The sequence below is a fragment of the Amborella trichopoda genome, chromosome 5 (assembly GCF_054954075.1).
Source record: "Amborella trichopoda isolate Santa Cruz 75 chromosome 5, AtrichopodaSantaCruz75HAP2 v2.0, whole genome shotgun sequence".
Lineage (NCBI taxonomy): Eukaryota > Viridiplantae > Streptophyta > Magnoliopsida > Amborellales > Amborellaceae > Amborella > Amborella trichopoda.
Genome location: NC_142340.1, coordinates 40,857,364 through 40,880,822, shown reverse-complemented (window position 1 = coordinate 40,880,822; position 23,459 = coordinate 40,857,364). Strand labels below are relative to the sequence as shown.

Here is a 23,459-nt window from a genome sequence, read left to right as displayed (position 1 = left end):
ATAAAATAACAGGACCAAAATACCTTTGAAAATTTCAAGGGGTATTTTGGTTATTATATTTTATCAAAAAAATATTTTTAATATTTTTTATAGGTGTGCCCCAATGAGAAGATGGCAAGTACCAATTTTCATATTCATACAATTTTTATAAAAAAAACTAAAAATAAAATACTTTGAGATGTCGGATCTAAGATGAAACGGTGAGTGGCTCTCTTGATCAAAATTGGATGGCTGGATGGTAGGGGGAGGATAGAACTTCTATGAAGCATAGAAACCTTTCTCTTAATTGAGAGGAAAATTTATGTATAAGACCTTTTTTAATATATATAAAATAGTCTCATATATTTTATATTTTTCAATCAAGTCCCTTTTTTTTTTAAGCATAAAGAGTACTTCTATTTTATCTTTTCTTTTATAGAACATATTGAGTCCAGATTTAGTATGTATATATTTCACACTATCACCCACCTTCTAGTAAATATTTATAAAATACTTAGGGGTAGCTTGGTAATTTTATTTATTGTAAATTATTTGTAAATAATTTATAAAATACTTAGGGGTAGCTTAGTAATTTTATTTATTGTAAATTATTTGTAAATATTTATAAAATACCTAAGGGTAGCTTAGTAATTTTATTTATTGTAAATTATTTGTAAATATTTTCATTAGGTGCATGATTGTAAAATGCTTGGATGTATAAAATTTAAGCTTAATATGACATATAGAGAAAAGATAAAAATTAATTTCTATTCTCAAAATGGGACTTCATTGTAAACTATGAAATATATGGGACTATTTTTAAATATCTAATACAAAACATGACTTATATGTAAATTTTCCTAATTGAAATTGTCTTTACTTATATTAAAAATATATTATTTACTTATACATAAATATTATTCTGGAATATTTTAGTTAATCCAATTTTTATTTATAAGTAAATGGAAAAGTAGTACATACGTTAGAGGATGCGCTTCTACAATATCGTCCCCTGACACACTAAACATCCATATTGTAGATGGATGTTAAAAAATAGTCCCCCACAAAAAATTTAAATTGATGATATCAAAATTATATTAAAAAAAAAAATTTATTTTTAAAATTTATTATTTCTGGATTCACAATGGTAGAGATTTTAAAATTTACATCTTAAAATTTAAAATGTAAAATCTATCTCTAAAATCGATTTTAGAGGGGAGGAGTCATTTAAAAAGAAGTCATAAAAACCATGCTCATAAATAAACGCATTATTAGTATATAAACAAATAAATAAATATTTTATTTAGGTAGGAAGCTTTTTTCTTTTTTCATACCAATAAGGTTTGGATTTTAGGAATTGTAAAAAAGTAAGGACGGAAAAATGTAAAAATAGATAATAGAAAAACATAAACGAATAAATAGAGAAGGAAATTTTTTTTATTTTTAATATAAATAATATTTGAATTTTAATTGTATTTTTGTTTTGTATATACAAATATAATTTACACAATTATTTGTTGGAAAATATTTTGTTTTCTGTGAGAGAAAGAGAGGTGGAGACATGCATAATTTTTTTTATTTTTTTGAGGGTGGGGGGAGAGAGGCGTGCATGTGGAGGTTGGGGGGCCGGGGCCGGGGGGGGGGGGGAGGCGTGCATGTGGGGGTTTCGGGCCAGTGAGACACTGAGAGAGAGAGTGGGGGTTACGGGCCAGTGATACACTGAGAGAGAGAGAGAGAGAGAGAGAGAGAGAGAGAGACGTGCATGAGTTGGGGGAAGAAAGAGATGGTGCAGCAGTTGGGGGAGAAAGAGATATTGTAGTGAGCATTTATTATAGGTTTATTCAGATAAAAATTATAAATATTTTAAGCACAATGTTTATATTATAATAAAGGCTAAATATAAGCATTTTTTTTATTTAAATAGCAATGGTCTTGATTAACTAAGAATAAGTATAAGAACAAAGCAAGAATTATTAAAAACAAAAAAAGAATAAATAAAGCAAAAAAGAAATGTGTCAAAATTATAAATGGGACCTCCCTCGCTTAATATATATAATAGATAAGGTCAAGAATTGAATAAGTATAGATTAATTAAAGGAGGGAATCAAAAAGGTATAAAATCCGGCAAGAGATACTCCAAGGTTTTTTAAAGAATTGGAAGGGAATGATGCTGAAAAAAGACTGCCTTGATGGTAACATCCACGACCATACGAGAATTCCTACCATTCACACCTCAATGTTGCCTTTAGATAATTTTGTAATCAAAACCTTCTCCTTACAAATAAAATATAAGTGGTTACCAATGAAAAAAATAGAATTGGTCAAGGAAATGTCCAGATATTATATGCTCTCACTGGGGCAGGCAATGGGGCGGGCCGGGTAGACTCACCCTTATGGGGCTCTATCCCTGCTCCAAGACGCCCTAGCCTAGACCAGCCCTAGCCCTTTTAGGGCCGGGCAGGGCAGACTGGGCCGTGTTAAAAAAAATAATAATAAAAGAAAAGAAAAAAAGGGTTGGGCTGGTTGTGCTGGGCCGAATCGGGCCAGCCTTGGCCCTCATTTTTTAGGGTGGGACCGACCAAGCCGGGCTGCTTGGTCCATTGCCACTCTTAGCTCCCACTTAAGCACATTATCAATTCACTCCCTCTGGTAAAACCCTGTGGACGAGTATTTCCAGGATATCAAATTATTGTGAGGATGATTCCTCTTCAACCAAGCAAAAAACTAGATCTCTCCCCCTCTCTCTTTAGTGCATCCCTTAGTTACTTTGACCATAAATCAATATGAGATCAATGTCGTTGTTGTAATTATCATCTTCATCATTACATCGTTATCATTATTATTATACATTCATCATTATCATTACTATTGTTATTATTATAGGCGTGGTTTGTATAAGGTGGCTATCTTAAACAACTAAATAAAGTAGTCTCCAAATTGCGACAAAAGACTTGGTTTTAGCGCCAAAACTCCTCTCCTGGAAATATAATTTCCCCTTCATCATGAAGTTTAAAGCTCAAAAAGTAGTGTAGATTAAGTAGATTTATAAACACTTGAAAATTGATTGTCTAGATAATGTCACATATATATATTATTTTTAGGACTTGAGATCAATATTTTTTCATATCTATATATCTCAAGTAGAGATGATTAATTGGAGGGTTTTGTACCATCATAACAACATTTTTCGATAGGTTTAAGATTGACACCTTATATAACATTTTCTTAGCTTTATTATAATCATCATCGCCATTGTTATTATTCAAATTTATGTTAAATTCCATTTATTTTGTACTATTAAAAACTTGCCATGCAAGATTTCTATTTTGCTTTAAGTTCCCCTTTTTTAGCATTTTTTATGGGAAATGTTTCTATACTTCCTCTACTTTACAGAAGGTATATACTCTCCCTCCCCCCATCTAATCGTTCAGTTTAGATCAAGTGAGCCACTAACCATTAGATCTTAGATCCAATGTCTCAGAGTATTTTATTATTAATTTTTTCTACAAATTATATGAATAAAAAAATTTGGTATGTTTCATCAGCACAATGGGGCGCACCTAAAAAAATATTAAAAATATATTTTTGATAAAATACAATGACTAAAATACCCTTAAAAATTTCAGAAGTATTAAAAAAACAAATTTATAGGTGCAAGTTTAAGAGAGGAATGGATGCCCAAAATTTGGGGTATAAATATTTTGTAAAAAAAAAAATAATATAAATATGACATAGTGCTTGGAGCCATCTCAAACGTCCATTCAGATTAGAGAGTCCATTCAAATTAGACAGTTAGATAAGGAGAGGTACATAGGTGTTATACAGTAGGGGAAATATAGTAAGCTTGCATTTTTTTAATTCCCCAACTACTAATAAGCATTCAATGTCCAAATTGTTTTTTTTTTTTAAAAAAAAAAAAGAAAGTGTAAAAAAGTAATCTAGATATGTAAACCGGTTTGGACAAGTCCATCCAAGGTCTATACTACCACGTGTCATTTGATTGAATGAAAAGACTAGTACATCCAATCGTTGCAACATTTTTTTTATTTTTATTTTTCTTTATTTTTTTATTTTTTTTATTTTTGACAATCTTTATAATTTAATTAGTGAGAAAATGATACAGAGAAGCACTTAGAAGATCACATTATCAGAAACTACTAAACCTGATATATCCTCACCTCAAATCATTTGCCTCCCTATAGACATGTAAGAAAGATATGTCCAAAGGAACAATTACATCTATGATCTCCAACCAAATGAACTTTAATCTCCATGATCTCCAACAAAATGGACTTTAACCTCTAAGGGCCCCTCTTGTCCAAATGATCTGCTTTTTTCACTAAAAACAAGTGACAAGTCCCTTGTCATTTTCTTTGAATGAGAAGAAGGGTTGGGTGTTAACACTTAAGAAAAAAGACAAGCACCCAATTTAGACATTCACCCACTTCTTCTTGTAAAAAACAGTGGTTCAAGACAATGAATGACGAAAACCATTATACTAGTTCAAAAAAATTCGTTTAGACATCCAATGTCCAAACTACTTTTTCAATCAAGATACTGGTTCAGACACTGAATCTCCAAGCCAGAGCTAGTTCAACAATTAAAAAAATGCCAAAGTGTGTTGGAGATTTCATTAAATTGAACTTGTGTTGGACCATTTTAGATAAAGGGTGTGGTTTGTATAAGGGCGAGGTCCTACACAATCAAAGTAGGGCGCACCTTTAAATAGTGGCAAAATATGTTTTTTCAGCATTGATGTTATGAAAATTTATTTTCATCTCTAATTATAAATTTTAAAATTTAAAAATAATGCACTTCGAGAACATTTATGAACACTTGAAAATTGACAATCTAGATGATAATACACAACAAGATGCACAATTTCTAATATTTGAAATCTATTTTTTCTTATGTCCATATATCTTGAAGTCATGATGATCGAATTCCGGGTTGTTCAGCATCAAAGCAACATGTTTTAATGAATTTTTGAGATGCACCTTAATTTGATTGTTTAGAGCCTCACCCCTATATAAAACAAAATGGGAGATGAAGGCATAAATTTGCCTAATTATTATGGAAGACCATTCACTCTGATACAATCTAATACAAGGAGGTCACAACCATCAATGACCGTTAGATTTGAAATTGAATGGTTGAGGATGTATCATTGTTTGAACACAAAGTCCATAATAACATTTCTCGAATGTTATGATACACTTTTATCTAGTAGATTTTAGGGTTAATTCCCCCAAAACTACACTTTCTATGCAACTTATTTACCCTAACCTAACCTTTTTCTCACTTTTTTCTCCAAAATATACTTTCTATGCAAAAATCCCACAACCAAACAATAAATTAACTATGATCCGACAATAGCGCTCCGACGCTACGTAAAGTTCGATTCAACAGTAAGGATCCGACACTGTGTATAGTGCGATCTGGCAATAGAGCTCCAACACTGTGTAAAGAGTGGTCCGACAATAAAGCTCCAGCACTATGTAAAATGCGGTCTGAAAATTGAAAAAGACGGTCCGACAGTTGCAAAAGGCGGTCCGACACTTGTACGCTCCAACAATGTGATGGTACGCTCCGACAATGTGCTATTAGGGTCCAAAAGCCAAAGTCAAATCTGTACAAAATGATTGAGAAGTTATTTGCATAAAAAGTTTGTTTTGGAGAAAAAAGTAAGAAAAAAAAGTTAAATTGGAGATAAGTTGCATAAAAAGTGTAGTATTAGGGTTTTTTGTAATTTTCTCTATATTTTACATCCCCATTTTAACCTCCTTATACTAAAAATAAATGGTCTTAATAGTATATAATTCCTATTATTATTATTACTATTATTATTATTATTATTATTATAAACCATTTCTTTTTTAAAATAGTTACGTGTGACTTTTCCTTAAAAACAAAAAGATCTACAAAAATATAGTTGCCATTCGAGAATCTATTCACCACCATGAAATCCTAACATGCCCCATCTTTTTTGGTAAAACATCAGCTTCCTTCCGTAAAGCAACAACATAATTGTATAAAATCTCTGAAATAACATCCCTTGTTTCATCAAAAAAGGAATTAATCTCCAAGGGTCCCCCCCTGCCTAAAAAAATTGTGCTCCATGCAATTTTCACTCTACGATTTTCTTAGAACCATTGACTTATATTCTTTTATTCCCCACTACTTATAAGGATATCGACATACGTGTTTCATTTACCCTCTCTAAATTCAACGAAATCTTATCTTCCAAGAGCCATCATCATTGTGATAAATGTGGTGGGGTACATCACTTTTTAACTTTCCATAAGGGAATTTCACTAAAGCCCATCATCTCACGGACATTATTCACCTAAAAATAAGGGTGGCAAAGGCCAGGTCAGCCTTGGCACTGGCACAGCCCTTGTCCCCATGGGGCCAGCTCAGGCCAACCCTAGCCCTACTAGGCCTGGACAAGGCTAGGCCAAAAACAAATGAAGCAAAAATAAACGAGAAAAAAAGAAAAAGGGCATGTTGCGCCAGCATTGGCCCTAGCCAGGGCCTCAAGCCACAGTTTGTTGTCCAGACCATACTTTTAAGGGCTGGGCCGGCATTGGCCCTAGTTGGCCCTTTGGCCACAGTTTGTGGACCATGCCCTACTTTTTAACGGCCAGGCTGCTCGGCCTCTTGCCAGCACTACCTAAAAATCCCATTTGCCTTACCAAGACCTGTTTCTTCCCTAATCCAACTTAAAGCCAAACAAAACCTCTCTCTCTCTCTCTCTCTCTCTCTCTCTCTCTCTCTCTCTCTCTCTCTCTCTCCATGGAGCACACATACACAAGCCATGGCACTTGGCCTCTCTCAAAAATAATGGTATGCATCAGAGAAGGAAAACCATGCTACAGGCATGGAACAACCTCAATACAATTTTAATCTCTCGTCCATGCATGTATACATACACTACTAAAATGCATAAATGCTAATTGCTTTTCAATTGTTCTCAACCTTCTCGACCTTTTATTGTTTTTGACATTTTGCCTCATCACCTGTAGGAGCATCTAATGCTAATTCTGGAAACTCCTAAGGCTTTCATTTTTCGCACATTCTTCCTGTAAATGTTAATTTCTAGTTGAATCATATGCAATGGCAATATCAAAATAACCAGTGCACACACGAGGGGGGAGAGAGAGATATTACCTCAAATGCCTTTAGAAGCACAGAACAATGTCGCTGTTGTGCAACAGCTGTGGCATACACTTCCTTGATAGAGTTGCATGACTTCTGTTCCACTTGCAACGAACACTGCATTTTCTCCAGCTTCTGTTGTCAAAGAGATTAATGAAAGTCAACACACTCTCTCTCTCTTCCATGTTTCCTCTACTTTAGTAGACATGACAAGAGGCATGAACTCTCTCTCTCTCTCTCTCTCTCTCTCTCTCTCTCTCCATGAAAACACATAAAAATCCACGCAAAGACATTTGAACAGTATTCCTTGCTTAAAAGGAAATGTAAGGTGTCAAAATTTGGACTACGTAAAAAACAATGGAAAACACAAGATTTACCCTATAGAGTTCACTGAAAACAATTGCATAAACATAGTTCTAGCAGATGGCAGGAACCACCTAAGGATTAGACCTGCTAGTAAATTTTCAACTCAGTTCAAATGAACTCAAATAATGTAATATTCAAGAAACCACCATTTTTTTTAAATATATTATCGATATTAAAAGAGATTTTCAAAAAGAGTGGAGATACTAATCACTCTAATTCTCGAGAGGATGACAGGGGTAGCAGATTTTGGATGGCTTATTAACATGGTGAGTTAGTGTGCATGTAAGCATGTATGCATGTTTGCGCATATTACTAGTGAAGGCTTTGGCTTCTGTGTCCTAACCAGTGTAGAAAAAATCAAACCAGAACAATTAACCACACATGGGACCGGAAGCCGCTCAACCGGCTTAACCGGGAAAGTCTCGGGCAGTAAAAAAAGTGTTAAAAAAATTATAAAAAATTTAATAAAAATACGAAAAGTATATTTAAATTATTATTTAACAAAACACATTCAAATGGAGTTGAAAATTAATGAAAAAAATGGATTTTAAAGAATCGATTTGTGCTCAGGGGTATTTATGAAATTATCCAAACAGATGGGAAAATGTAAAAATAAGTATTAATAGCCAAAACAATTTACAATCTTTGCCAAAATGATGAAAAACATTAAAAAATGCATTACAAACAAAATCCCTTATTTTTTTGAATTTCATATAATGTTTTTGAATTTTTTTAAAAATGCCTGGCCGGCTCACAAAAACCGGGCGATTAGAATTTGAACTGCCCGATTTTTCCTAAACTGGTCCTGACTCAAACTCAACAAAACCCAAACCCCCCACCAACCCCCAAAAAAAAATACCAAAAAAAAAAAAAAACCTCCACACAATAAAAAAAAAAGTGTATTTTAAGCGAGGGTACGGTTTGTATAGAGCCTAGGCTCTAAACAATCAAATTCGAGCCTACCTTCAAATAGAGTCAAGAAATGTGGTTTCTTAAATCTTTTTGCTAGCCTTCAAATATATTTTCATCTTTATTTATAAAGTTTAAAGCTTCACAAATAATTTAGATCGAGAGATCTATGAAAACTTGAAAATCTTGAAAATTGACGGTCCAAAAATGCGTTACAAAGTACACTATTTCCAAAACTTTAAATCCATTTTTTTCTCATGTCCATGCATCTTGATGTCGAGATGATCAATTTGAAGATATTTGGGTATCAAAACAACCTCTTCTAGTGAAATTTTTGAGGAAGGCTCGAATTTGATTGTTTAGAGCCTCGGCTCTATATAAACTTTTACCTTTAAGCAATGATGTGCAGAAACTTACTTGCTGAGTTCCCTTAGCAATATCCTCGAAGGAATCAATAAGTTTGCTTCGTCCATTTGCACTAGCCATGGCATTTTGAAACTACATAAGAAGTCCGAAAATTATATTGTTACATCAAATTGAAATAAACCTCAATGATCAGAGCCTGATATAGAAATGAATGGTGAAATTCAACACTATTTGCAAAACAGGGAAACCCCTCTTTTCAACTAGGTAAATTTCAAGAACATCCGCGAAAAGAGGAAACCTCTCTATTTCCAACTCATCTGGCTTCATAGTTTCTTTTAGTAATTAAAATTCTTTACTATTTTTAACTGAGAACAATTCTCTCTATTTCATGGAATGATCACAAACACCCCTAACTGCATACAAATGAGTGATTCATCGATGAATCTAACTACCAGACAAATATGTCAATTATATTCAAAAGAATTCAAAATCATGTATGATGATTGCTCATCATACATGATAAATATGTTCAAGTTTTTTGTTCTTTCCATTGCATTGATCCATAATTTTTAATTGCTTTCAAGACCAACACACATCACATAAAATACCCCTCAAGAAAGAAAAAATCTCGTATACTTGAATGGACCTAATCGAGTGGAGATACCCACCTTTCAAAAATTATGTGAAATAATGATTGACTCATGACAGATTTCAATTATTTATAGTGATTTTATTTTTATAACACACAATTGAATTCTCCTCATAAGATAAATCCATTCTAGTGCAATGACCACAGCAAGGCTAGCTTGTTTTTCCATAGTCACATTCCAATAGGCAAGGGTGGGTTTGCATGGAGCAGATAACCACCATAGAAAAGCGCTATACTCAGAATAAGGGCAAAACCATTTAGTTTTGCCCTTATCCCGTAAAAAGGTATTTTCCATATACATGGGACCAATACATTGTGGGCTCTGTGCCAAATACTCAATTGAGTGGGTCCCACATAAATTTATACAGGCCCTAAAATATTTTGACAAGGCTCTCTGCTACTTCCATTTTTGATAAACTTGTAATTTATTGAGATATTCATTACACAAATTTACAGTGCTGGAATCAGTGTTTAAAACCTGGATAGGCCGGCTGAACCAGCCATCTGGGAAACATGTCTGATCAGCAAATCGCGGATCTAGCTTGGTGATCTGACAGATTCTCCTAGGTGAGAATCAGTCAATAAAAAATAAATGAAAAAATTAAAAAATATAAATGTGGGAACCAGACGAACCGGATCACCTGGTTCACTGAAAGAATTAGCTGATTCCCTCGGCAACTGACCTGATCCACGGTTCTGACTAGGAACCGGGTGGGCTCCCAACAATTCCTGATCTAGAGAGGCCGATTCTGATCCGAATCAATCTTTTTTCAAACACTAGCTAGAATGCTCAAGAAATCTATAGTGACCATTCCTATAATAAATTTGACATACCTGTGAACTTATTGAGTTCAATAATGAAATTTCCTTTAATGACAATTCCTTTGTCTCTATCAGCGCATTATAAGTACCATAATATCGACGAGTTTGTCGAAGCTTATCCTACACAAGTCATGCCCATATTACGGCGTCAGTTCATAATTATGGTACAAATATTTCCCCTGAGTTGGGCAATAACTTATAAGTGATTATCATAATACTTTCGATCACAAAAGATAATCTTGTACCTGGATTTGCCCAAAGAGTTCAGCGAACCTTCTTTCATATCTAGCAGAGTTCACATTAGAATTTAGAATAAAACAAGAAGATGACCAAAAACTTGGTAGATGCTACCACATGGTATGAATCATTTCGAAAATGCATTATTCATGGTATATATAAAGGTAAATTAAAAACATAGATATGAACGAAAATATCATTTAAGGAAGTATAAGGATTTAATATCAGTGATCACTATAACATGTTTTTGTTAACACCCAACTTTGAATTGGATTCAGTAGTGAAGAAGCCAAAACCTACCAATAGCACCAAAACCAAGGAAAGCAACTTAGCATAGGTATTCTAACCAACATCCAACTAAGCTCATCCAGGTCTGCATGCACCAGGTGTTGGGCCCACAGTAGCCCAATGAGGTATTTATTATTTTCTGGTTCTGCTATTTTAACCTTATTTTGCTTGCTTTCATCATTGATCTACTCTTTCTACTTATCCTACCATCGTTCAAAACATCTTATTTTCCTTCAAAATTAGAAACAAAAGCATTACAATTTACTAGTTTCTAAGCATTGAGATGAATCAACACCAACCTGTCAATTCAAAGGAAAGTTGGTAGATGTCTAAGGTGACATACCTTGAGTTTCTAAACTAAGAGAGGTATAGCTTAAGGTTTAGTTAAGGGTTTTGTAGGAAAACATGAACGGTAGCTACGGTTAGGGCTTCAAGGCTTCAAGTTTAGAGAGTAAAAATTTAGGGCGACCAGGACCCTAATCTCTTCCGTAGCAGGGCTTATATAGACGGAGGTTCTGATCTAAGGTTTCTAGATGAGAATGAAAATGCATACAATATGCAAAGGGGATCTGGCTAGAGGTTCCACTGGATCTGCATCCAATATGCAGAGGCATCTAGAAGTTTCTCCATAGATTCACGCCCACCGGATTTCAGCAACAGATCTTTTGTGAAAGGCCTAGACCTTAACATCTTGCAAAAGACTGCACAAAATTGGTGGGGGAGGGCACATCTTAAGGTTGATATGGTACAAGATGTATGCGCAGGGACTGGTTTGATATTTATTTCTTATGGGTTTATTCACTAGATCACTAATAGTTTTCAATGCGAATTCAGATTTTAGGAATTCCTGAACCTTTAGAAAGCTCACATTAGATGGTATAGGGTTTTGACCTACTTTGGTTAAATTTATGAAGGGCATGGGTTTTTGGGTACCTAGACGTGTCAGCTTATGGCTCCAAAGGGTATACGTAGGCATTCGGATTGTTCTTTAAGGATATTTTGACAATTTAGAATTGGAAAAGCTACATTAGGTTGTTTTCCAGGAGCTTTGGATAGGTTGTGGTATTTTTACCACTGAGCCAATTCAAAGTTGGGCATTCGTGCTGAAGAATATATAGGACCATGGTTTCGTTGCTTCCAAGAGATGACTCCTTGCCTTCTCATCTCTTGGAAGCAATGTCTTAGAACCTAGTGAATTGACTAGGGACTCCACCCAGTCAACTTGCCTTGGGGCACTGATCATTCCCCTGGCAATACCACAATACGCACTCTAAGGATCAGAACTTTTAACCATTTACTGTTTCTTTCTAAATTGAGTTATGTTAGAGACTCGGCAAATTTGATCCACCTAGTCAGGCTTGAACCCAGAAAGTCCTGACCCGAGTCAGTGTTTTAAACCCCGTTGAAAAGGAAATGGTGAGATGATCTGATCCGCACACACAGGTGTGCATGCATGCATGTGTATATTAAAATACATATGCATGTATGTACATGCATATCTACATATGCAGATATGTAGGTAGGTACATATGCAAATCTTTATGTTTGTACGGAATTTGCTCTAGGGTGGTGGACTTTATTAAAATGCTTGAGACTTTCGGCATATAATTACTCTTTTCCTCTATCCCAGTTCGCTTTTAAACATGGCTTACTTCGTTTGCCAGGCAATGACAAAAATAAGTCAGGGTGGAATTATGCTGACTTCAATCATGATGCCTAGTTTTTTCCTAGTGCATCTATCATAGCTACCTGAAGCGATTCGGAAACCGAATCGACTTAGAAATCGGAAGCACGGAATTGCTGCAAGTTGGGAGATACTTATTTTCAGGTCAACATCAGTACAAGAGGAATCGAGGGGGACAAGATTCCTATTTCTAAGAATCGAGATTCGACCAAAATATAATCGAGATCCCTACATAGATGGAATCGAGATTCTGATCTCTTTGGAATCGAGTTTCCAATTTAGTTGAAATCAACCAATATGAAATCGAGATTCCTTCATTTATAGAATTGAGATTCCGACATCTTTAGAATCGAGTGGGAACTGAGAGGGAAACAATACATGTCTCAACACCATTCATTGATGGACATTACCATACATGAATGTTTACATTATTTCTAACATCTTGGAGTTACAATCTCTCCATTGGATCAATACAATGCATACCTAAAGAATTAAGTAGAGAACGTGGGCCACCACTTTGGTTTCTATTGGTCGCCAATAAAGATGACTACACCTTTTTAGTTTGAGATTGAGTGTCTAGCTCGAGAAGTTTGATGCCTTGAAAACTTTTGAACTTCTTAGAATTCCGATAAAAGTGGTAGAATTCCGATAAATGTGGAAACTAGTTTCAACATGTGTAGAATAGAGATTCACCAATTGCAGTATCAAAAATCAATAAATATTGGAAACGAGATTCTATAAGAGTTGGAATAGAGATTCCTAAAATAAGGAATCAAAATTCTGGACTTCACTGGAACGGGTTCCGTGAAGATTCGGGTAACAGTGGCATCTATTATAATTCGTAAACCTTCACTGGAACGGGTTCGGAATCAGGGTTCCAAATCGGAATCGCGACCTTCAGTAAGAGATTTGGGTAACAGTGGCATCTATTATAATTCGTAAACATGAATAAATAGTGTAAGTTTCTTTTGGGCATGGCTTTGTAAACTGATGCAAATTGCATCGAGGTTTGCAAGAATTAAACTGATTGACACATTTTTTATTTTTTTTTTAAACTTTGATTTTTAGGGATATAGATAGGTTTTTTTTATATTTTATTGCATGAAGGGGTTAAAAGGAGTTTTATTAATTGTCTTGGGTAGTTAGGAAGTTCTATGTTATTTTTGGGTAAACATGATCCTTTCCTTAATAGTTGGGATAAGCTTAGATTTATGTAGAGTGCTTTATTTGTAGGGAAGTTAGTAAGTTTAGGAAAGGTAATATGAGGGGAAGTCATGTGATGCCACATTCCTCTATTGTTGGACGGGCAACCACGTGAATAGTAGAGAGAGAGAAAGAGAGAGAGAGACATGGTGTTGGGAGAGGGATCCTAGAAAAGTGGATCTAAGGAGAGAGAAAACAAGAGAGTTAGAGATTAAGAACATAGGTAGTACAAAATTTAGAAAGGAGGGGAAATATTTCTTAAAAGTTTTGTAGTGGGATAGAAAGATGTATATCTTTTCAATTTCATGTTATTTTATTTTTCATTGCGTGTACAAAAAGGAAGGGGGACACCCTATTGAGGGTGATTGGAATATTTTTGCTGAGAGTTTCTTTACGAATGAAGAAAGAAAGCTTCTTCTTTTCCATGGTTTGATTTACAGCCACATTTTTTCCTCCAGTATTTAATTTCCCGGACTCCTTTTTGTATCATTTGGTATCAGAGCATGGTTCGAAAGGGTTAGTGACTACGATGGATGGTCATGGAAGTCGCAACCAAAGGGACTGCCGAGCATGACCAAATATACAAGAAAATCGACAACTTGACGGAGATGGTTGAAAAGTTGTTGCAGAAACAAAGATCGCAACAACATACATCGAATAAGATGAGATCTACAGTTTTAGATCCATATTGTGCGAGTTATAGTGGAAATCAGCACAAATCAAAGCACGAGTCTGAGAGGGAATGGCCTGGTGTTTTCTTTTTTTTTTGAGGGAACGGCCTGGTGTTATGCTTGATCGCACTTATGGGTTAGATGCACGACGGCATCAACGGGAACATGAATGCATAGAAAAGTTGGGTAACCGACTACCCCAAAGCCGATATGATTGGCATAGGGGAGTAGACCGAAATCAGTTTAGAAGTGAGCAAATAAAGAATTTTACTACATCCAGATCCACCCCTGGTACAGGATCATCCCAGGCTACGGGACCGACATCTCTAACCCGGGGAGTTGTTATCCCTATAACAAATCTACGACCTGAGCATCACACAAGTAAACAGACAAAGCTATGTGATTTCTTGAACAATGAAAATCCTAAGTTTTTCACTAGAGATGTTGATGCATTGAAAGACACAAAAGGCCCTAAATCTAGTAAGAAAATAGTAGATGTATTCGTAGATCAATCTGCTGAAAAGGAAAAGATAATTGGGGATATGCCTAGCATTTTTATTGATGAAATTATGGATAATTCTAAATCTGATAATGAGAAAATTCAGCATTGTATCAATCAGAATGAACTGTGAATGTTTAACATTAATTCTGTTGAAGACAAAATTGGATTTTCAAATGATTCCCTCCTTGTGAACATGAAAGAGCAACCCCTGACTACAATGAAATGGGATTTGGGATTGGATGAGAAAACCAAGATAGTGGTTTTTATTCGAAACAAATTGTCGATGGTTAGACATGAACTATCTTTGTTGCCATTAAGTGATAAGACTCCACCTGAATCTTTTAAAGAGGAGGGTGTGGCTCAATTCTCTATTCGGTAATGTATAAAGGAAAAAGTTGATGATATCCAAATTGTAGTTGATGATGTGGTTAATATTGTTGCCAGTAGTAAAAATTATGTGTAGGCATTGGAGTTGTCTAATAGAGGTGATGAGAGTGTTGGTATGAACATGGTGAGTTGTGATTAGTTGTCTATTCTGAAAAAGCCTAACCATGATGTGTGGAATGGTTATGATAAATTTGGATGGTTTGGTTGTTTATTGAAACCATATCATAATTGGTGTGAAATCTTTGAAGTATGGTTTAAACAGCATCATTTTGTGTGGCATCTACTTATTAATGTTGTTGATTTGGGATGTTCAAGAAATGTGGGGATGATAATATGCGCTGGGAGTATGTTGATGTTTGTTCAATGCACTAGAATTAGCTTTGATGTTATTTACCTAGAAAAAAAGCCTCCTAGACAAGTACGGAAACCATCTGATGGCATTTGGCTCATGAAAGAAGTTATTAAATTGTTTGAGAGTTTTATTAAAAGGGTGAATGAAGTTATTGTCCGTGCACAATAAGATATGAGTCATCTCTTTGTCAGTTTTGTTGGAACTAAACAAATCTTATATGGCCCCACAAGTGAAGGGACTGGTTTTACAGTCAAAGTCTTGATGTCCATGGGAAATAACATGAAAGGTGCTCATGTAGAGATTGAGAAAATTATTGTACGAGACAATGATCTTGCCACTGTAGAGATAACATCTCCATGTGCCACGCATGTTTTGAAAATTTATCTTGATGTGTTAAAATTTTTCCTTGGGGAAACTTGTCAGCTTGGGCACAATCATATGAGTTTTAAGCATCTACGTTTTGGTTTGCGATGTGAATGGGAAGGGTTTATTGGATGTGTGCTTGAAGCCTTGGTGTTGATCGACAAAGTATTTGTACACATGCCAGTTGTATGATTGGAGAATGCAAGGAGGACGTTGGTGATAACTTTCAAGGGGGAAGTACAGAAACTCACCCAGTTTTTCCCTGTTATTATTCTCCACAAAACAAGGGTTCAATAATTGCTAAAACCAAATATGGTTATGTGATTTTTATGCTATCATTGCAAAGAAAATTTTTTCTAAAAATTACACAAGGAAATTCACCCCTTAACAAACTTTCTAAGACGGTTGATGTGATAGTTGGCTACACAGGCTTTAGCAAAACCATGTCAACTACCTTGAAAGCTGCATGTTTTGATAGTAATTTGCCTCTTTGGAATGAGATACAATAAAATGATGAGGCTCATGTCAGATCTACAATAGGAGTTGCAACCTTCTAAGCAAATTGATAACATACAACTCAAGGCATGGTTATCACAAGAGTTCAAGACAAAGAAGAAGCCTTAGAAGAAGAAGCCGGTTGGAATAAAAATATTTCTTTCATAAGGAATCAATTGGCCGATACAATTAGTCGAAAAGCATATTCCGTAGACCCATATTTGAATGTGTTTGGATGTTTGTCCTGGAATTGGCTAGGTGGATGGAGAACTTCTTCATTCTTTAGAGTTTAGAGTGTTCAATCTCATGCCTGAACATTTGCATGGAGATGTTGGACTTCACCATCAACTAAGGGAAGTCGATGATGCCGCAGCAAAAACTTGAGACGAGTTTTTTTTCCAACCCGGGGAGTATGATGCAAATTGCATCGAGGTTTGCAAGAATTAAATTGATTGACACATTTTTATATTTATTTTTTAAACTTTAATTTTTAGGGATATGGGTAGATTTTTTTTATATTTTATTGAATGAAGGGGTTAAAAGGAGTTTTATTAATTGTCTTGGGTAGTTAGGAAGTTTTATGTTATTTTTGGGTAAACGTGATCTTTTCCTTAATAGTTGGGAAAAGCTTCGATTTATGTAGAGAGCTTTATTTGTGGGGAAGATAATAGGTTTAGGAAAGGTAATATGCGGGAAAGTCACGTGATGCAACATTCCTCTATTGTTGGATGGGCAACCACGTGAATATTAGAGAGAGAGAGAGAGAGAAAGAGAGAGTGAAAGAGAGACATGGTGTTGGGAGAGGGATCCTAGAAAAGTGGATCTGATGAGAGAGAAATTAGGAGAGTTAGAGATTAAGTACATAGGTGGTACGAAATTTAAAAAGGAGGGGAAATATTTCTTAAAAGTTTTGTAGTGGGATAGAAAGATATATATCTTTTCAATTTTATTTTATTTTATTTTTCATGGCTTGTACCAAAAGGAAGGGGGACGCCCTATTGAGGGAGACTGGAATATTTTTGCAGAGAGTTTCTTGATTAATGAAAAAATAAAGCTTCTTCTTCTCTATGGCTTGATTTACAGCCATATTTTCCCCTCCAATATTGTTGAATTTTTGCTTGTTTAAGATCGAAAAAAGACCAGATTTAATTTCCCGGACTCCTTTTTGCATCATAAGCATAGTACTAGAAAAGATGGACTATGTATAATTCTATTGAAGAGAATTTAGAGAACTAAATAAATATTAAGAATGTGCATATACTGAGATTTAGAAATTTCCGATACTCTAAGATGTATTGCACTTACTGGATAAGTTCTGTTTGTGAAGGTACATCATCAACCTTCCTCTTTAGCAAAGATATTGCCCTCATCTTAACAGAAAAATCCTATGAGAACACACAGATTTATCATTTATAGAACTCAATAACTCACTAAAAATCAAAGTTGATTAGGATATACATGGAAATAAAACCACGGTTTTAAAGTTAAAACAACAGAAAATGAAGGAGATGTATCCAATCATAGATGGAAACTACACACGAGCAAGAATCAAAGCACTTCAAATATGATGATCCTAACATAACTGACATCAGTTTGGTATGGAAACATTAACAGAAATCAACATCCAAGCTTAAAAAAATTTCAGCAAAAATCAATAAGATTGAACCAGTTCTCAAAGGAATGAATTTTGCCACTAGAGGTGGTACAATACGATGATCGAGGACAATCAACGAGTCCGAAAGACCAATGTCTTTTCTGTTTGTGTAATAGATGCAATTCATGTGCCTCGGGAAGCAAATTCTATCAAGAGGAGAGTTCATCCTTATCATCATCATATGAGAGAACCTTTTTCCAACTATTTAGGGTCGGCGTCAGGAGCAAAGTTAACAATACTAAATAAACTAGTGCAGTGGAAATGGTTGGGGTGTGAGATATCATGCTATTAGCCTAGTGCGAGTATGTCTTCCTTTACTAAGAAAGGGATTATAGTTTCATACCTTGTTCTATTATCCATAAAAAATTTGAAAATAAAGGTTTAGAGTAGGAACGCTAGACACAAATGAATAAATATTGATGAGGACATACAAGTAGCACATAAATAAACAAATATCAATGGAGATTGTATCTATAAAAATGAAAAATGCTGAGGTTCAAAGAAGTCAATCATTTTATTATAGTACCAAACTTATGCAAGGAAGCTCAGGAGAAAAGTATTACTCTATGTGCTGCATCTAGCTTTCGTGATGCCACATCGATGAGAGGATCCATGTCACAAGAGTCGGATTCACTTTCACCATTGTTCGGGGCTTCTTTCTCAACTCGGATAACCTCATCTTGCAGATCTGAGCGCTTCTGTTTACAATGAGACCGAAACTCTGCTTCCTGCTTCTCCAGAAGCTGTAATTTTTTATGTGAACACAAGTTAATAGAAGACAAGATGTCAGACCATGTTATGAGTTCAATAACTAGGACTTGTGAAAAATGACAAGATTAGAGAAATTTAAGGGAAACATTCCATCATAAAACAAGCCAATCTTCTATAAATATTTTTTTGATCTTTTCTGTGCACTGAAAGTATCAGATGTCTCCGAATAGACAATCTTCTGTAAATATTAACAATCAAATATTATAATTTTCATAGGACTGCAATGTCCAAATTCGTGTTGAAACTTTCATCCAAATTGATTTAAACAAAACAAAGAAAGGACAAGCATGAACTTGGATGCACTAGAAAAAAGTTTAAGAGAAGTTGGTTTGGTCAAAAATGGTTCAATACAGTGTTTAAAAACAGGTGAGGAAAAACAGGACTTGCTCGAGTCCACCTAGCCTGAAGAGGTTCCAGTTATGTAGGATCCCCAACTCGATGGGGGTGCTGGACAAAGCCATCCTAGTTATTGTACAGACTACAGAGAATGAACTTCATGGTCCCTTGACAAAATCAGCCCGATTCCAGAGTCCTGAACCAGTCGTGAGGGACTTGGCGAATCCAATCACTTTCTTTTACACCTTTTTTTACCACCTTAAATATGAAACTTCAGTGTCACTTTTCCAACGACTGGAGGTGTTTTTTAGGGCTGTCCCAAGGATTGTAGCCCACTTCCCCATCTCAGATCCTACCTCCTTTTATTGAAACAAACAAGTGAAAGCATCTGATTTTTTGGAATTTCGGATTCACTTTGTGGATTCATTTAAGGCTTTGTGTCCTTCAGATAATCTAGATCCGATTTCCAACTTCCTCAAAATGTTAAGAGTTGATGGTTGTCCTATTTGCAGATCCATTTCAAAGATTGGAGGCCCCAACCTCTTTGAATCGCGAGTTTGGATGTATCAGCAATAGAACTGATATGTTGGGGTTCAATTTTACAGTTGTTAAAGTTTTGTTTTGGGATTATGGGGTTTCTTTTAAATTTTCAGAATTTTAGGAGTACTTTATAAGGAATCATGCCAGACTAGGTAAGTCGAGTTTGATTTATTTCATAGTCAGTTCATTTTTTTATTTATTAAAAGAGATATTGGACCTCATGTGGGTGAGGAAGGAATATTGTCTTTCAGATTTGAATTAACAGGATATAAAGTGAGCTTCCTTGAAGAAAGCTTGCGCAGCTGATACATAACACAAAAAAAAAGCTTGTACTTTTTCCTAGGTGTGTTGCGCTTGATTTAGTTTTTTCTTTTTTTTCTGGCTGGAATTTCTTCTCTCTATCTGTCTCCTCTTTGTTTTTGCTGCATCAAAGCATTCTCAGAGCAAGCTTATTGATCCACCATGAAAACTAGAGGACATGGAAGAGGAAGGCACAATCAAGCCAAAATTGCCATGATCCAAGAGCTACGGAGACAAGTAAATCAAATGGTGCGAGAAAATCAAGCCTTGCATTGAGCAACAACCCGATCAACCCGTTTGCGACTTGCATGTCCCGTCTGGAGATGTTTCAAAGTTCAATGAGAATCTTTTCCACAACCGGGTAAGGGGTTTTGATCTTCCAATTGAAAATCACTTTGATCTCATGGATGGTCCGATCTTTTGTTGAAGAACCAACTGGAAGGTGAAGAACATGTAGGATTGGATTTTCAATTGAAATCACCATTCCTTGATGTCAAAGCTGACTCCATCTTTGATATAGGTCTTGTGATGAAAAACAAGATGAAAGGAAAGAAGTTGGCCCTGAGGTAGCGACGATTTCAAATGTCTTCATCAATGGAGAGGAGGAGAGGCAAGAGGTAAAGTTGAACACAAAGGAGCTAGAACCTACGGAAAATTAGAGGAAGAAAGCAAGAAGAAGTTGAGGAAGGAGGAGGCACAAAGGGGGGAGGCTGGGACTGCGACATATGAGGATTTTGAGAATGTGATCAAGAATTATAAGAAAGGTATGGAGGTTAATGAGGAACACATATCTTATTTGTTATTCATAAATAAGAAGATTGATCACAAAGACATATCCCATCGAGTTGTTGAGTATCTAGAGATGGGAAAGTTTGAATATCGTATTAAGGATCGTGATAAGGCCTTCAAGGTTGAAAAAGACCATGGCTTTAAGGCAGGAGTCATCCTAGCCACTTCAAAACTCGAGGATGAGTTTCTCTCAACAGGGGAGCCAAATTTAGGATAAAATTAGAGGTATCTTTTATTTCTATTTAATTTCAAACGATAAATATTTAAATTTTAATTTCATTCATATTTTTTAGCTGTCTTAGGGATCCTAGGGTTTTTTTATATTTTTAGGATTTTTAGGGATATTCGGCGAATTAGGAGTCACATAGGACTAGGTAAGTTGGGGTCTGATTTATTTCTTAATGAATTACTTTTTATGTTTTAAGAAAGAGATATTGGAACTTGTGTGAGCAACAAAGCAATATTTGTTTTCATACTTGAACTGAAACGGAAAAAAGGTGTGCTTCGTTGGAGAAAACTTGCACAGGTTTGAAGTGTCCAGCCAAGCCAAAACACAAAGGAAGGGCTGGGCCAGGGCCCAGACCCATTGGTCCTACATGGGCCAGTGCTAGGGCTGTGCCTGCAGGGCTAGGCCACGAATGGGGCCAGCCCACCCATAACTAGACATTGCTACTAGTGTAATTCAACTTCTAAGTTTCAGCAATACTGGTTCCAAGATTTCAAGTGAGTAGTAGGCTAGTTACCAAAGCCTTAACTATATTGTAAGGGAATTAGGATCCAGCTTCGCAATCATGGGAGAGGGTACATTCCACAATGAAGGACACTTTCAAAGGTGTATTCGCTGAGAAGGAAATGCATCGCAATTGCCGGTATCAACCGGCTTAATTGCTCAAACATCACCTAACATGTAAAGGTGACCGCAAATGCCACACAATCAATGCGTGGATCAAGCACAGTGGCAAAGGACAAGAAAGCCTCAAAACAGAGCATGATTGTGATGCAGTCAATATCCGAGGATCCTAACTTTTCACTCGTGTCCTATTGCAGTGCTTCAAGTTCCAATTCAAATATCTCTTAATCATCTACAAGGCTATTTCTAAATTTTTTTCTATAATTTTGTTGTTTTGGGCCTCAAATCTTAGTTTAAAGTGTATGCCTGAAATAGTGATGAATTTTAGAATTACCTAGAGTTTTTTTTTAATAATTAGGGATATTTTAGAGTCTTAAATTGTTTACTCAAGGTAATTTTAGGGTTTTGTGTGTTTATAAATATACTTTATATGTCCATTATGAAGGGGATGGGAAATTTTATTGAAATTGTAATTGAACTTTTGAGTTCGAAAACTGTAATGCTTGGTCATTGCGCCCTCCTTCTTTTGAGATTTTTTTGCTTTCTTCGATCTTGTTGAATCAAAGTCGTACCAGAATAGGGTTCATTGCTCCAGATTAGAGATCCGAGAGCTGCACAAATTCCTCAAGATCCGAGTTGTGCAATTGATGACAGGCTTGACTCAAAGGTTGGATCCACTGATGGATCTGGTTATCCATCGAGCTGCAAACCCGGAAGGCATGTTGAGTGAGTATGAGTTGCATGCGACTTGTGCCAACTACCTTACACTTTCATGGATAGTTTCCAACAACCTTCAAAAGAGAATCCATTTACGGGTGTCTTTTTGGATTGCAAGATTGAATCACCACTTATTGACAAAATTCGTGAGCCTATATGTGATAAGGAACCATATGAAGAACAAGTGATCAAAGAGGTATCTGATGGAAATCTTACTTTTTATTATGAGAAGGATTTTAAAGATTTTAAAGCATCAAACATGAAGACCCTATTCTAAAAGAATTTTCTAATGAATTTCAACTATTATTTGTGAAGATTTCATTCAACCCCACAACATAATATTATATGGGGATCCAATGAAGGAGAACCAAACAGCGTGGTGGAACTACACCAACTACCACAAGTGAAGTCAAAAGTACAAAAGGTACACAAAGCATGTAGAACATCAATATAAAAAAAGGAGCAACTCATAGCAAACTTGAGGATGAGTTCTTTCCGGAAAGGGGCGAATAATCTAGTCATTTACCGAGGATCATAACTTTTTATCAGTGTAACCTATCATTGTGCTTCAAGTTGCAATGCAAAGATCTCTCAATTATCTACAAAGGCTATTTCTAGGATTTGTTTTCATTAATTTGCTGTTTTGGGCCTCTAATCTTGGTTTAAAGTATATACCTACATGAATTTTAGGATTACTTAAGAGTTTTTTTTGGTATCGTATTATTATTAGGGGTATTTTAGAGTCTTAAATTGTTTACTTGGATCTCAAGTTAATTTTAGAGTTCCAGTGCTTGTAAACATACAATTATGTGTCCATTGTAAAGGGGATGGAAAATTTTATTGAAATTTTAATCAATGTTGAAAATGTCAGCCGCCTGACCACCTAGGCTTTAAAAATGCCTAGGCGTGACCCTAGGCAGGCACCCTAGACTGAGGGACCGGAGGGGTCTCTAGGCGCCCCGCGTAGGCAGCCCTTACCCACGAAGGTGGGCACCTAACATCTTGGCCCTCTCCCTTCGGTCCTACATTTGTAAATTATATATTTTTATTGTATATAATATTATATATGGT

General features: G+C 35.6%; 1 protein-coding gene across 37 annotated transcripts in view; it reads right to left on the bottom strand.

Moving 5' to 3' along the window:
• Positions 1-5,021: 5,021 nt before the first annotated feature.
• Positions 5,022-23,459, bottom strand: part of LOC18424979 (paramyosin-like protein) — a 42,941-nt gene continuing 24,503 nt past the window's right edge. For 12 of the 37 annotated variants that reach the window (XM_088867919.1, XM_088867907.1, XM_088867915.1 and 9 more), the window contains exons 9-17: positions 18,649-18,828; positions 17,737-17,816; positions 10,495-10,534; positions 10,262-10,369; positions 10,069-10,161; positions 9,906-9,977; positions 8,830-8,910; positions 7,150-7,272; positions 6,838-7,061 (exon numbers count right to left, since the gene is read on the bottom strand). In XM_088867919.1, coding sequence (XP_088724045.1) covers positions 7,017-7,061; positions 7,150-7,272; positions 8,830-8,910; positions 9,906-9,977; positions 10,069-10,161; positions 10,262-10,369; positions 10,495-10,534; positions 17,737-17,816; positions 18,649-18,828 — 822 coding nt within the window. In that variant the 3' untranslated portion in view covers positions 6,838-7,016. Of the gene's footprint in view, positions 5,609-6,837; positions 7,062-7,149; positions 7,273-8,829; positions 8,911-9,905; positions 9,978-10,060; positions 10,162-10,261; positions 10,370-10,494; positions 10,535-17,736; positions 17,817-18,648; positions 18,829-23,459 lie in introns of those variants that run through there. The other 25 variants (XM_088867930.1, XM_006829574.4, XM_088867925.1 and 22 more) reach the window with 13 other exon arrangements.